At 39.5% G+C, this 15,593-nt stretch overlaps 2 protein-coding genes across 2 annotated transcripts; both read right to left on the minus strand.

Annotated features, from left to right (window-relative positions):
* Window positions 1-338: 338 nt before the first annotated feature.
* LOC119725510 lies at window positions 339-3,865 on the minus strand. The gene is made up of 4 exons (XM_038196923.1): window positions 3,751-3,865; window positions 2,940-3,088; window positions 2,259-2,387; window positions 339-1,027 (listed from the first exon to the last, which is right to left on the minus strand). The coding sequence occupies exons 1-4, from the start codon at window positions 3,758-3,760 to the stop codon at window positions 824-826; spliced, it is 492 nt and encodes a 163-aa protein (XP_038052851.1). The 5' UTR covers window positions 3,761-3,865; the 3' UTR covers window positions 339-823.
* Window positions 3,866-9,295: 5,430 nt separating this feature from the next.
* On the minus strand, window positions 9,296-15,297 carry LOC119726095 (proline-rich transmembrane protein 1-like). Its single transcript, XM_038197709.1, has 4 exons — window positions 15,184-15,297; window positions 14,861-14,988; window positions 10,509-10,655; window positions 9,296-9,912 (listed from the first exon to the last, which is right to left on the minus strand). Exons 1-4 carry the CDS (start codon window positions 15,191-15,193, stop codon window positions 9,751-9,753), a joined length of 447 nt encoding a protein of 148 aa, XP_038053637.1. The 5' UTR covers window positions 15,194-15,297; the 3' UTR covers window positions 9,296-9,750.
* Between the last annotated feature and the right edge of the window lie 296 nt (window positions 15,298-15,593).

Consider the following 15,593-nt stretch of genomic DNA (forward strand, 5'->3'; position numbering starts at 1 on the left):
TAATGTTTTCTTAAGGATTGTAAGGCCCCCCCCCCCCGCCCCCCCCCCAAAAAAAAAAAACAACGACAAAGAAACTAATAAAGGTACAGACTGAATTCAATACTGGACAAACTCAAGCTAAATTTACGATTACAATCGGTGTTATTTTATTCAATATTGGCAAATTCAGATTAATACCTATATACACATTTATTTAAAGAATAACAATTTGCAATTATATATCATTGAACATTGGGCAAAATACAATATTTTGTAAAGAATATTATTATTTGAAGTATGAAACTTATCGCATAAGGGTTTCGACAAATTTCACAATGGTCTTAAGGTAGAAAATACACTTGTAAAAATGTATATATATATATAAAACAATTACCTATTTAATACACTTCTTAAAGACCTGTCACATGTTTATACAAATATTTACCTGATGTAAAATAAATCCGTTCTGTATCCTTATTGCTTTTTCGGCTAATAGGGCCTAGGCAGTAAAAAAAAACCCAGAGGACGTTTTATTCGGTGAGAATGATCAGCACAATAACACTTAACATGTATCCCAAAAGTAACATAGCGAATAAGTATTAAAAAAAAACTGGCTTGCTGTCGTTTGAGAAGCAATATGTAATTGATTTCCAACCATTGGTCCTCAATATGGAGTTCTATAGAAGACATCGCATTCCGTGATACCAAGAATGTTCATGGCTTATTTTTTTTTTTTTCAAGAAAAACAAAGGTTACTTCACCGAGTTGAAAATGTCTACAGTTTTTTTTTCTTTATTTTTCTGTGAACTTCGAGTGGAGTCGTTCGAAACGAGCAAAAAAAAAGCTAAATAATCCTCTCTGATGACGGTATCTCATAAACCGAATCATCATTTAGCCCAGCGGCAGAATTGATCACGACCATCGAAATGATCACCACGATAATGGTCGTTACTATGAGAAACAAAACACTGAGGAGACTGAGAACCAGCGCACTTTTCGAGGCACACCTTGCGCCTTCGATGTCTCCAGCTTGCAAACGTGGGCGCACCTATCGAAGAAAACCAAAAAAGCCAAAATTAAGACATTTTTACAGTATAACTTGTCTGCCAAATACAGAGTGAGTAAAAAAAAAAGAAACCCAAATGGCAGGACCAGTTTTTCAATGAAATTTTACTTGTAGCACTTTCAAAACATACGATACGAAAGCCTAGTCGTTAAGCTTTTTTTTTTAGTACAAGAACCATTCAAATCACTCATGTGCTTTTCAAGTTACCGAATTGGGAACACAAACACCGTTTTCAAGTTCTGTCCACGGATCACAAAAGACGTAGGTGTTATTTCAGCAAAACGAAAACAATTGTTATAGGGATGTGTGTGAATTGTATTTCGTTTTGCAGAAAGAACACTTACCTTTTTTTGTGATTCGTGGACAGAACCTTTAAGATGGTGTTTGTGTTCAAAATTCAGTAACTTGAAAGTACATGAGCGATTTGAATGATTTTTTGTACTAAAAGAAAGCTGATCAATTGGGCTTCTATCCTGCATTTTGAAAGTGCTACAGGCAAAACCTCATTTAAAAATCGGTCCTGTCATTTGGGTTTCGATCTTTTTTTATTCTAGTAAGAGAAAAGTTGTTTAATACCGGTAAACTGTAATTTTGTTTTGATAATAAAATGTATGATGATAGTATTTACACTGGTTCCCGCAGCATATTCAAATTAAACTATTCGGAACCAGCGCGTAGCTTCAAATATGTGTACAGCGCGCAGTGGACTGTATGAGCTCTCTAGATCATATTCTTTTTAAACAGAGCGATCAGACCGAAGCCTGCTATGGGAGCATACTGCTCCAGGTCATGAGGACGAGGTCGTCTATTCCTCGAATTCGAGCGATTCAATATGCAGTGCGCTACGAAGAATTTGCCATTGAGAGTCCATTTTTTCAAGTTTACGGTCGACAAAACACGGCCCATTTGAATGAGTGTCAGCAGGCAACTTAGGTTAATTTGTTATAGATTGGGGCATAGCGTTCTGCCGCCTTACAATAAAAACCCCAACATGCTGGTAAAAAGGAAAGAAAAAGGGCAAACATAATTTATACTCGAATCATTCGCGTACGAAACTACTGACCGGATAAACTAACAATTTCAAATGTCCCGCGCTGCGAAATATTTTGTCGACCATCTCCCACAATGCACTGGGAAAAAGTCCTCTGCGTGGCAAACTCTTAGTGGTGGCGCACGGCATTGTGAATCGCCCGAATTGTACGATAAAACCTACCATGCAAGAAAAGATCAAGGCTGCAATTCCAAACAGGGGGCAGCAGTGCAGAGCCATGACGGCACACCCAATGTAATTCCTGACGACGACCGGGACGCGAACATCTACTACGGTTTGCATGGGCGCCACCTGTGTTAGGCAAACGACAATTCATGTTATAGATCAGCCTATTTCGTACACATTTGTGCCGGTTACGCAGGGGCCTGCCTATAGTTATCTATATACTTCATTGACTCTTGGCTGAAATTCTCATGACTGATTGACTGACTGACTGACTGACTGACTGGGCATGGCTAAATTTCAAGGATTACAAAATGTGAATCCAATTAACCCAGTAGCTATTTAGATATAGGCCCTTGGAATTGCACACTTCAAATGACTTGTGATGACATCATCATTATACGCCCATCCGAGGGAACCATCTTCACCATATGTTTTTCATTGTGTAAAGTTTAGTCAAGATCTGAACATGAACACTTTCGAAAGTGCCGATTAGAAAATCGTGTGCAAAGTCTACGGGATCTAGGATAGAACAAGAATAGAAAAAAAGAAGAAAAAAAAATCAGAAGAAAAAGTATGGCTTTCCCGCCATTAATGGCGAACAAGCAAATTACATTGCATAAGCCTTCTAAATTTCCTGGCAGACTGAAGTTGAACTAGAATTAAGTAGGGCCTACTTACATTCGCGTAAATAGTCTGAGGCTGAGAGCAAATGGCCGGTGTGCTACCTAGAGGTCCGCCGAAGTAAGGTGGGGGCGGGCCATAAACTTGCCCCGCTGGGGGCCCAGCACTGGGATGGGGCGTGGCATCATTCTCAAACCGTGTGTAACCTAAAAGACAACAAAAAAAGGAATCCGTATAAGTGACTGTTCCTGCCTGGAATAAATTAAAGAGGAAATTGTCAAATGACCGACGCGAATGCAAATTCTCTTGTTTTTGTCGTAGTTGCTTTGCTGTATGGTCGATGGTTGTAGTAAGCGTGTTTCTTTGCGGTTGTTGTCGATGTTAACTGTCACAATTGTTTCGTAGTTGTAGCTACCAATTGTCGCTATTGTCGCGTATGTTACAGTTGTCGCTGCCTCAAATGTCGTCTTTGTCGTAGTTGTCACCATTGTCGGTTGTCACTTTTGTTGCTTTGAATTGTGGCTTTTGTCGCTGTCCTCGTTGTCCTTACATAAAAAGTGTGCGCTGTCAGACCCTTGGTGTACTTTCATGCTTTGCAGTTCGTGTACAGACTATACTATAAATTATGGCAGCATTAATTCAAATGCACGTCTAAATTTGACACTCCCAAATGAACAGGCGAAATCTGCCTAAGATTTGAGTTCTGTCTCATGGCGGAGCCCGTGCTTAATTGCGTCAATTTTGTTAGGAAGTACTTCGAAAATTTTCTTGACTCTCCATATACTTTGTACACAACCGCTGAAGTAGCGTCAGGTTGTAACATTCTTTCCCCAATTCCTCCATGATCCAAGACGAAGTTAGTCCTTACCTGTTGCCATTTTTTTTCTTCAGTTTTTGAGTTTGGGCGATCTCAAGACAAAAATCCAACCGTTCAGAGCATAGACGAAACACTCCTTGTCCGTTGCGCTGCAGTCTGGTATATGGTAGGCCAATACACCCAGCCAGTTCCTTTTAAACCTACGATTTGTCACTGCTATTTTCGTCACGTAGGTCATAGCTATACTTAGGTCAGCAGTAGGTATTGTGAGATGTACATGTAGGTATTCAGATCCAGTGCAGGTGTTGTCGCCCGCCAGACAAAAAGAAACTCAAACCTTTTCTTGTTCGGTCGATATGTTTTGCATCACACAGAGGAACGTGCGAATTTTATTCAAGTGCACTTCCGCCTGAAAAGTGCAAAAGTCAGTGAGACTTCACCCTCAATCCAGACACAAGTCTATAGCATTACAAAAGGAGAAATCAACAGCCTCATCAATGTAAAAGCAGGTCAATTCCACAGAATTACAAACTTCGAGTTGTCATAATTTTGGAAATAGGCCAAATACCACAAATGAAACATGATTTTTGTTTCAACCCAATGTCTGCCTTGTATTGATACAGACAGGAAGCTGTTATTTGACGATTTTTTTTAGAACAATGCTCAACAGTTTGGCAGTAATCTGTAACTGAATATTAATTAATTAATGAGTATACAAAAACAACTTAATTTGTCTGAGTACGTCTGATTTCTACTACGGCAAAAAAGTTTGATGAATCGGTTTTTTTTTTTTTGGTAATCAATTGTAGTAACCAACTTCAATATTTCTTTTAGTGCAAATTATGAACCTTAACGTGTTTAAAGCCTGATTAAAAAAAACTGACGTTAAATAAGGCTGAAGTTTGCCTGCTTAAATAGTCTGGCGCCATCCCATTGAACAGTTAACAATTAATTAAATACATTCAGGGAACTCAACAAAAATGGCCAAATTGTGCAATAAGGTCCATATACTCGGAACATTTGAGATGCAACAGAAAATTCACTGGAATGCTTTAAATGTCAGTTTGTTTGAGTCCCTGCTTCACGTAAGTTGCCATTTCTGGGAAAATATCAACTTCCGTTGTGCCAGAGCACGAGAAAGTGATGTCATCTTTCTGGCAAGAGTTTCATTGTGATATTGTGAAAAAGTTCCTACTTCACGTACGTAGCTATTTCTGGGGGAATTTCAAGGCAGTTGTCACAACTGCGCTATTGTGCTCTGTAGTCATTAGCACGGGACACTGACGTCATCTAGGCGGCAGGGGTTTCATATGCTGAACAAAATTCAAACGCTTAGAATTGTCGACAAAGAATGCAATAATTGAATTTTGGACGGTTATATATGTCGGTCATGTACAAACGATTCAAGAATGGGCAAACTAGAGCCCTGCGGCACACCGGAAAGAGGAGTCAATACCCTCCACAAGCAGGCACCCTTTGTTATCGGTTATGCATTATGGACTAAACCACGCCACCCGCCACTGAGAAGTCGGATCAGAATGGAGCTGAAAACTCTGAAGGGTGAACCCTGCATTAACATTCCCATAGAGACTAGTGCTAAATGCCCATACTTCAAAAATCTGCTTTAAAATACTCAGAACTCTCACAGCTATTTAAGCTGCACAGAAAAATGATGATCACCGCGTCATACTTTTCATTTTTTGGCGGGTTGACCATGGACTTTTCGAGGAATTCTCACCCAAAGATGACGACCGCTATTTTTTACTCAAAGCGGAAAAGTAGCCATCTTGAACGATCCCTCCACAACTGACATGGCAAAATAGTGCCACTTTGGGCCGCATTGCATCCAAAATGCTCAGAATTGGAAGCCCAATATGTCACAAATGAGACACGTCCCTATATCGTTTTGAATCTTATATCCGTATTTTATTGAAACATGCGCCTCATTTATGTTTTGATTTTTACAATTAATGTTAAACAGATCGGCTGTTACTCAGTAACTAAAAAAATCTATTATTAGGGAAAACACAAGATGAGCATATGCGTCACCATGGTGTTTTTGTTTCTACTATACAGGTGAGTAAACAAAAACCGAAATCCAAATGTTGGGACCATTGTTTTAGGGAAATTCTGCATGTAGCATTTTTTAAATCTAGGATATATGAAAGCCCAATTCATAAGTGATCTGAATGATTCTTGTACTAAAAGAAAGCTTATGAATTAGGCTTTCATATTCTAGATTTTGAAAGTGCTACATGCGGAACTTCAATAAAACAATACTCCCGACATTTGGGTTTCGTTTTTTTTTTTTACTCACCCTGTACAGCACAGCTAAAAGAAAAATTGGGAGAATAACTTCTTTTTTAAATCAACTTAATACAACGATTATCATCGGTATTATTGTCTTTAAATATTTGGCAAAAGCTGCATGATATTACACGATTATTTACAGAATATCATTATTTCAGAAATGGCAATTGTCACAAACAAGTACTGAATAAATTGTTACTGAAAAATTAATTGGATAAATAATAACTGAAATAATCATCTGCAAAAAAACCCCAGAAATGTGCACACTGATCCCAAAGGAACATTACATCTCACAAATTTTGTAAGCTAAACACAAATCTTAAAACAAATATCTCAGAAAATTCGTGATAACAATATAGTTCTTATTGTGAACGTTTTAACTTAATTTTTTTGTTGTCATCTTCCTCCATGTCGAGTCTTCATGAAATTGTATTCATATGTTAAATTTCCACATTGAGGAGTGAGATACTGAGATAGTGATGTCATCTCATAGACCATTATCATGTAGCGGCCATCTTGATTTTTTCCCCTTTCATATCAAAGTTACACCAAAGCGAGGCTGGAAGGAAAATTAGCCTGGTTCCTTTTTGCACAAAAACATTACCATTCAGTACTGTTATTGGATACAGGGAACGTGACTGAAATGGTGGCAGCATGATCAAGGTCTATTGGAAGGAGCTTCATTATTCATAAAGTTCCGCTCCCCATGACGTTTTGACCAACCGTATACGAACATTAATGTCCGACGTGCGTGCACATGCGCGTGACGCACGCGTCTGGAATATGCAAAGTGGCATTGGAGATGACTGTTGCGCGTGTCATGCGTCACGCACACACATGCGCAGTGAGTCGGACATAATGATCGTCTATATGCACAAAAGATAGTTCTTGAATAATATAGCTCTCCTACTTTAGTTAGCCATATTTTGCCTCGTTTCCTTGTTGATTTAGTACCTGAAAGTCATTAATTCAGTGACTAAACTTAAACTATTAGTGTACTGAGTTTCAGATTCCAAATTTGTACAAGAAAATACGTCAACTGTTAATGCTGTTTCAGCAAGCAAATAAAATTAGTAAATAAAGTAAACTAAAATAGCTAGAAGAGTACTGTTTTTTCTTTCACTTAACAATTTTTTTTAATTGTTCATTTGGTTATATCAAGATTCAGAGAGTCTTTGCTGTATTCAAATTGTTACAGTAAGTTACATTTTACTTTCATAATTTGTATACAATCGTCTTCAAACTGTCTCAGGGAACAGTATAAGGATAAAAATGAAATCAAAATAAAAAAAGGGTAAGTCGTAGCACACTTGATATCTCGCGGTGAAGGATTAAACATGAATTGCGCAAAAGACAGTGAAAAGTTATACGTTTGTCGAAGCACACCATTTTCCTATTAAAGTTACTTTCAATAAATATTGTAAACTCACTGATCGAAACGAAATATAAATATACCCAATTTATATATAATTATTGTCCATTTCTCTTAAAAATAATTTAAAAGCATTTCTCTCAGAGCTGCACATTCTGTAGCTGATACCATCCTTGCGCACATCTATAACAAGCACAATTTTAAGCAAATAAATTGTAGGGCCTATGCCACCTCAGGCCCTCTTCTTCGTTATTCCACAACCAAAAAACCTTAAGATCTTGCACGCAAAAAGCAAAATAGTACAGCAGATTTATGATAAGATTGTTCTGTTTGAAAAAAAAGTCATGAAATTGGCACACAGTCAGAGTATGTCATGGGAACGATATTTTGCTATAGGGCCATCGCAGATTGGTCCTTTGAAAAAAAATCATAGGATAACAAGAAATTTTCAAGATTTTCAAAATGGCGGCCACTGCATGTTATTCTATGATTTTTTTTTTACAAAGGACAACTCTACGATGCCATGGCCAAATATCTTTTCCATGACATGTTCTGACTGTGTGCCAAATTTCATGCTTTATTCATCAAATTAACAATTCCATCATATTTTGCACCCATCCGCCTGACTAAAATAATTGTTGGCAAGCTTAGCAGATGGCAACAATCGTTAAAAAAATCCTCTCTTCAACCCTACCTCCTACCTGATTTTTGCTATTTCAGTTAAATGGAAAAAAAGTCGTAAACATTTAGGAAAATTGTCATTTTCCGTAGAAACTGCCTTAGTTTCCCGTTTCCTCACCTGACCAAAATCAAAATACAGTTTTTTTGTTTAGAAATTGAAATATTTTGCAGAAGACATAATTAACGAAACATCTTTTCCCACTCTTAGCTTTCACAAGTAGTTCTCCAACCTCAGAAGAAATAGACGTTATTCACGAGTCGGCCATATTGAATTGAAAGCGAGGTAAACCCTCCATGTTTTGAAATTTGCGAGTGGAAATTACATCAATGAAATGAAGATCATAATACAAATTTGCACCAGTCTGCTATGACAAATAATTTAAAATTTGTGAGTGAACACACCGTGGTGTTGTAAGCCACTTTAAACTTGAAAAATGGTCCGGCACCATACTAGACAGCAATGTACAACCCATAAAGTAGAACGCGATCGAAAATTGAAAGTGAGGCTAGGAATGCCCTCTAATCATAAAATAGTCTGGCACCATCCCGTTCAACAATTCACAACCCATACCATTGATTCGGGGAGCACAATCGAAAATTGAAAGTGAGGCTTGGAGTGCACTCTAATCATAAAATAGTCCGGCACCATCCCGTTCAACAATTCACAACTCATAAAATAGATTCAGGGAACACGATCAAAAATTGAAAGTGAGGCTTGGAAGGCACTCTAAACATGAAATAGTCTGGCACCATCCCGCTCAACAATTCACAACCCATACCATAGATTCAGGGAACAAGACCGAAAAGTGAAAGTGAGTCTTGGAGAGCAATTCAATCATAAATCAGTCGGGCACCATCCCGTTCAACAATTCACAACCCATAACATAGATTCAGGGAACACGATCGAAAATTGAAAGTGAGGCTATAGGAATGCACTCCAATCATAAAACAGTCTGGCACAATCCCGTTCATCAATTCACAACCCATACAATATATTCAGGGAACGCGATCGAAAATTGAAAGTGAGGCTTGGAATGCACTCTAATCATAAAATAGTCTGGCACCATCCCGTTCAACAATTCACAACCCATACCATAGATTCAGGGAGCACGATCAAAAATTGAAAGTGAGGCTACGAATGCACTCTAATCATAAAATAGTCTGGCACCATCCCGCTTTTAACAATTTACAAATGATAAAGTAGATTCAGGGAACACGATCAAAAATTGAAAGTGAGGCTTGGAAGGCACTCTAAACATGAAATAGTCTGGCACCATCCCGCTCAACAATTCACAACCCATACCATAGATTCAGGGAACACGGTCGAAAATTGAAAGTGAGGCTTGGAATGCACTCTAATCATAAAATAGTCTGGCACCATCCAGTTCAACAATTCACAACCCATGAAATAGATTCAGGGAACACGATCGAAAAGTGAAAGTGAGGCTATAGGAATGCACTCCAATCATAAAATAGTCTGGCACCATCCCGTTCAACAATTCACAACTCATACAATATATTCAGGGAACACGGTCGAAAATTGAAAGTGAGGCTTGGAATGCACTCTAATCATAAAATAGTCTGGCACCATCCAGTTCAACAATTCACAACCCATAAAATAGATTCAGGGAACACGATCCAAAAATGGCTTACTCGTGAATAAGGTCTATATTGATCCCACTGCAAACTCACACACTGTTAAACACGACGACCAGCAGGACAATGGTAACAATAATGGCTGCCACCAGTATGCCGATGCCGATGCCAAGCCCCCAGAAGGAGTACATCTTGGCTTCCTTGGAGGCTTGCTCCGCGCCGGCGACGTCCCCAACCTGGAAACGGTTGCGCACCTGTTGAAGTTATAAACGGATAATTACTTGAGACAAATCAGCGACACAATTATTGTGTACTCCCCCTAGATGTAATGCCTGTCCATTGCAAGTTACTCCCCCAGCTAATGTTGATTGCCATTTATATACTCCTTTAAGCAACTGGGGTAAAGTGGCTTGCCCAAGGACATAGCACATGACCAGCAGCCAACAGGATCTGAACTCCTGACCCGAGGGCCCGATCACGAGTCACAGTGGAGTGTCATAGCGGTCAAGAGCACCGGACTCATGCTCTGGTGTTTTAAGAGGCAACAGTGGCAACACTTAAGCAAGGCACGTAACCATTATTACTTCGTCCTTCGGAGGTCCCGTATGTCGTGTAATGCAATGCACGTACAAGAAACACTTGACAAGGGGTTTGTTCCGGGTGTTTCTGGCCTCCTGATTTTTAAACTTCCCCGCGGAGTATTGAGGAGAAGAACCAAGTACCAAGAACAAACCCTAGCTGCTAGGCCCACTTCCCATAACTGGGGTTACAATTTGCAGGGTGAGCCCTGGAGAGAACGTACAACTGCTTAAAAATGGGCAGGATTTGGTGGAATAACGGCACTACTTACGTCATTGGCCTTGATCAATCCCACAATGCCGAGCGGCAGGCAGCAACAGATGGTCACAAAGAGTGCCAATCCGAAGTAATCGTTAGGCTGGCACACGTGGGAAGTGGATATGATGGTTTGAGGTTGAGGCACGACTGTCTGCATCATCTGCAAGGTTGGAAATTAAGGTATAAGTTAAGGATAGGTTTGTGCAGGTACACCACAGAATCTTTTACACTCAGTGTGCTTATATGATACCGTGTGCTAGATTTTAAAGATCTATCATAGTGTATTAAACGGACAGTCTATTCAGCACTTTTGTTGTCATTGCTTTCTAGCACTAGTGCTCCGGCGGAGGGGCTCCGGCGGCGCGCACCTGACCTGGTTTTTGGTCTGGCTAGCGCGCGCTCCGGAAATAGGCTCTACAAATAGGCTGGCTAAGTAAGTGGGGTTCTTTTGTTCACTTTCGCGGGTAGGGCTTGGCTTGATTCCAGGGTTGGGTAAAGTTGCTACAATTGTATACATTTGTTCAGACTGTGTGCATGTCTATGCTGGGAATTGATCAGTTGCAGTTCTGGCAGCGGTGCGGCACGTTGCCAGCAGAGTCCGCTTGGCGAAATAAATGAGATCTTCCTACAGAGTTAGAAATCCCGTGTTTGTGTTCACTTTTCTTGCGTTTTGCCGGACTTGGCGGGCAAGAGCCCATGGTAGGATCCCGCTACAATAGTAATTATTATTATTTGAAGTTGAGTTTCAAGGGCTGACTGACTGATTAAATGACACACTAACAGACATACTCACCCACTCACTCCTCCACTGACTCACACTCACTGGCTCACACTCATTGACTTTTGTGAGTTTGTTTCAGGTGTAAATCGAGGATCTCATTTTTACACGTTTTCTAATCGAGGTCGTCCTCCATTTGGTCGTGTCCTCGATTCACCGATGATGTTGCACCGGTGTGTCCTCGGTATACACCATCAACAAATGCACAAACTGCTGTCAATAATTGTGATGTTGACCAAAAATATAAGCAACTGACGACTGCATGGAGACTATACACATTAAGGTTCATGACGTGAATTTAACTCGGGAATATTTTGTGCAACTCTCCACTCCTCTTAAATGTATAGAAACTATTTTAACATCCCTGTCTAGTTAATTTTATTGGCAAGTGCATTTTCTGTTACATAAAAATGTCCCATGTTCTTCCTGGCAATTGAGGGGGCTGTTGATGTTAAGTCGTTTCAGAAAGACAGTGTTCAGTTTCGGAGTTTTCTGTTAAAATAATTAACCTAAAGTTGGATCATTGAAAACGTTTCTGAAAAAAAAAATTGCTTACTGCCATATACTGAAACAACAATGAATTACGTAGCAAAGAAAAATTTCGACAACAAACACTTGTGCTGGAATAGCTGTGAGGTATTGAGGTTTTACGTTTCTGCCTGAAATGACGTCACTCTTTTGCTGATAAATTTACAAACTCTCATGAGCATAAAAACCACAATGGCACCAAAATGCTCTAAAAAAAAATGGCAAAATGATGATTGAAAATAAGGTTAAATGGGACACAATGGTACACTTACACGGACTGCATATTAAAACAATTACATTGCATCAAACCTTTATTGTTCCCTTACTTTTCCTCTCGTTTTTTTCTCTTTGCGTTCACGCACTGAATACGCCTGAGACTTAATGACGTCACCACTTTTTTTACATGTGTGCTTTTATAATGTGGTAGGCGGTCACTTCGTATGGCGTCGCGACTTCGCTCCCATAGAAAAGCGCATACGTAAATAAAGTCATACGTCATTAGGTCTAAGGTCTACTCAACACGAAAATCACGTAGAACTATCGATTTCACGAGCTGCGTGCGCGCGTTCCTTCACTGTACAAGGCCTGATAGGAACCAACATATGGCGCATATAGACCTTTCTACGCATGGTTGGCAAACTGTATTTTTGCCAACCACGGGTTGCAAAATTATGGAAGGTCCAACACTGCAAAAGTGAAGAAGAGTTATTACAGATAACCAAAATTTTATTTGATCGTTGGAAATATATAACATTTGTCAATAAAGTTACAACATAATTCCTAAACATGTTCTTTTTTTACTTTGTATTGAGGGCGTTATGAGGACTTTTTTGGGAAAAACATGTTGCCGACCACGGCTTCAAATAATGCGCTTGCGGCAGCCCATATAAAATGGTGTACATGTTTACAAACAAAATAAAGGCCTGTAATGCATCAACCTCGTCCCCAGTGCTTACTTTATTTCCAACCGCGTTTCCAATAGTAAGAGAGCAGCAGGTAAGGGTGGGCGTGTACTGCTCGACACCTTGGGGACGAGGTTGATAATGCATGGGAACGAGGATGGCCTGTTTTGCGTCGATATAATTTGATTGATGCAGCCCAACTGTACAGTTTTAGTTTACTTGGGTTAAATTTTAACCCCTGGTGAACTTTGATTCATTGTTCATTGCACAAACGCACTGAAACATTGCCTGGGTTAAAGTTTAACCCATTTTGGTTAAACATTAACCCATGCAATGTTTCAGTTCGTTTGTGCAATGAACAATGAATCAAAGTACATTGTAGGGGCGGATCCAAGAATTTTTGCGAGGGGGGGGGGTTTCGGGCTCGTCATTATTTTTTGATGTCCGATTGTTGCAGAGAGGCGGACATAATATGTAGATATTATTACCATAGTTGTTTTAATTTATCAAATCGTCACCGTTTCCACGAACAGCCACATACTATATATATTATGTTGATTTTGAAGTAAAGTGTTTTCGAGATAATCACAAAAGAAGTTTCTCATATTTTAAAACTGCAAGAAATACTACTTTGCAACAACTTTGTGCAGCAAGAAAACCATCACACGATTCTACGTGAGCTGAAGTTTTACATTAACCCGGTAATAAGACTTAATAAAGCAGTTAATTAGTGGAAATTAATTAGTAAAGATATGTGGCTCTTTGTGAAAACGCAAATTCACGTTTCCGACATATTGGCCCTTTCTGTTCAACGTGTATTTCCATAGGCGCGCGTGAGTACGCGCGCGCGCCTTAAAATGTAACAAAGATATGTGGCTCTTCGTGAAAACGCAAATCTCATTTGACCTACTTTTACGTATTTCCGTGCAATGGGTTTTGTACGCGTTCAAAGGGCCAAAATGTATGTGGCTCTTCGTGAAAACGCAAAATGCAGTTATCGAGATTTCTGCCCCTTGCAATATTAATGTAACTTAGAAATTAATGATGTTTTGCTTACAGAAACATGTCAAAATGGTTAAGTACATTGTTTTAATGCAAAATATCGAAAAAAATCAAAATCGAAAAAAATTGTAATTTTGGAGATATGTGGCTCTTCGTGAAAACGGTGACGAAATGTTAAAGTTTTTTCGAGGCTACATCGACGTAAGAAAGTTAACGCAAATTGAAACGCAAGCAGGGCCCAAACTGCAATGGAAATGTTTAATAAGGGCGGATCCAGAACAATTTTTTGAGGGGGTTGCCAAAAACGAAATTTTGTCCCCCCAAAAAGTGGGTCCCAAAAATTATGGCGTAGGGTTCGGGGCCCACTTAAGGGGCCTACGCCTACCTACATTTATTGCGAGGTCACTGAAAAAAAAGAAGTTTTTTTGTTGGGGGCGGGGGGGCATTGGTCTTTTATGACCAAAGTTTTGACTGAATTAAACAGAAATTCTAACCAAAACAATTGGTTATAGAACAGGCCACCCTTTGTTAAGTGAAATTAACCAAGACAATTTTTCACTGAGTGAGGACATACGCAAGCAACATCGTAGACGACCCAGCAAATTGAGTTGAACCCGATATAAGGCTTTCCTTCGTTTTCATTGTTATCTTTGTGCATTTTTGTTCTTTAATCTTGCATCAGCCTGATTTATAAAATCGGACTTACGTTGGTTTTGTTTGTCTTTTGTGTCCAATCCTGTCTGTCTATTTTGTGTGATTACGTTGTATAGTCTGCCCAGGCTGTTCCACCTATACAAGCCTTGGCTTATGTGAACAGCCTTGCATTCTCCTATTCTACTCTTTCTCAACTTCGCCTGCTATTAATCTTAATTTAAATAATTAGATTCAAAGCATCACCTTTTCTGGTCGAAATTACCTTCACATTTGTCATCGCCGTTTATTTAAATATAACTGTATTGAACTAACATTATCCAACTTTGTATTGGTTTATTGGAGAGTGCTAAATACATGTCAACTGAATTGAATTGAACTTTGCCAACAGTTAGTTCGGCATGTTTACTGTCTGCGCAGTCTGCGTTAGCTTAATGTCGATATGGATACCGCTTATGAGGTCTATAACTTATAAGGATGATATTAACTTGTAGGCCTACGTACCGTGCCTCCAGGAGGATAGTTGGGGTACTGGGGCGGGGGCGGGGCGTAGCCCTGGGCAGGCTGGGGCTGGCTGAGCGGATAGCTGGCCGCGTGATCATCCTCACCCTCATTCTGGAACTGTTTATATTCTGCAATCAAAACGATTATTAGACCAACAATAATAAATGACGGTACTTAAGTGGTTGTGTACAAATTCCATGGGCCGGGGCCATTAACATTTTCAGAGTTTTGTCTGTACAATATCACTCGTTCTCTTTGCCCTGCCTTACGTAATTATGACCACATCATACATATTAAATCAACAGTTGTATACATGTACATACCTGTGGACATGACGATTCTGAAAGATTCAACCTTGCTCAGTGCTCAAATTCGGAGAAGCAATATTCGTTTTGCTTATACCAAAGTAAAATTTTGGCGCGTGATTAAACACCGTAAGCCCAATGCTCCAGCTGCAGCATATTAATAGCCTACATATCATACATGCCAGTGCACGATTAGTTGACGTCAGTGTATGTAGAAGGTCATGTGACGTTCAAGGTGCATCAGTTTAACAAACCGTGGCTTCGATAGCGCTCCGGCTGCATGCCTTTCTTTCTGAATCTTGACCCAAATGAAAATACCACTATACCTGAAATTACAAAGTAAATAATACATTGATTTTGTTGCATGAAATTGATATTTTGAGCCAAAGACTCCCTTCAATCTCCTAAAGCCTAATTTGTTGATGAGG

This window comes from Patiria miniata, unplaced genomic scaffold (genome assembly GCF_015706575.1).
Source record: "Patiria miniata isolate m_02_andy unplaced genomic scaffold, ASM1570657v1 HiC_scaffold_19, whole genome shotgun sequence".
NCBI lineage: Eukaryota > Metazoa > Echinodermata > Asteroidea > Valvatida > Asterinidae > Patiria > Patiria miniata.

Coding starts and splice junctions, on each gene's coding strand:
- LOC119725510 (XM_038196923.1), bottom strand. Junction 2,388..2,939: donor CTCAGACTATTTACGCGAAT/GTAAGTAGGCCC, acceptor TGCCTAACACAG/GTGGCGCCCATGCAAACCGT. Junction 1,028..2,258: donor CCTTGATCTTTTCTTGCATG/GTAGGTTTTATC, acceptor TTTCTTCGATAG/GTGCGCCCACGTTTGCAAGC.
- LOC119726095 (XM_038197709.1), bottom strand. Junction 10,656..14,860: donor ACTATCCTCCTGGAGGCACG/GTACGTAGGCCT, acceptor CCAACCTTGCAG/ATGATGCAGACAGTCGTGCC. Junction 9,913..10,508: donor GATTGATCAAGGCCAATGAC/GTAAGTAGTGCC, acceptor TAACTTCAACAG/GTGCGCAACCGTTTCCAGGT.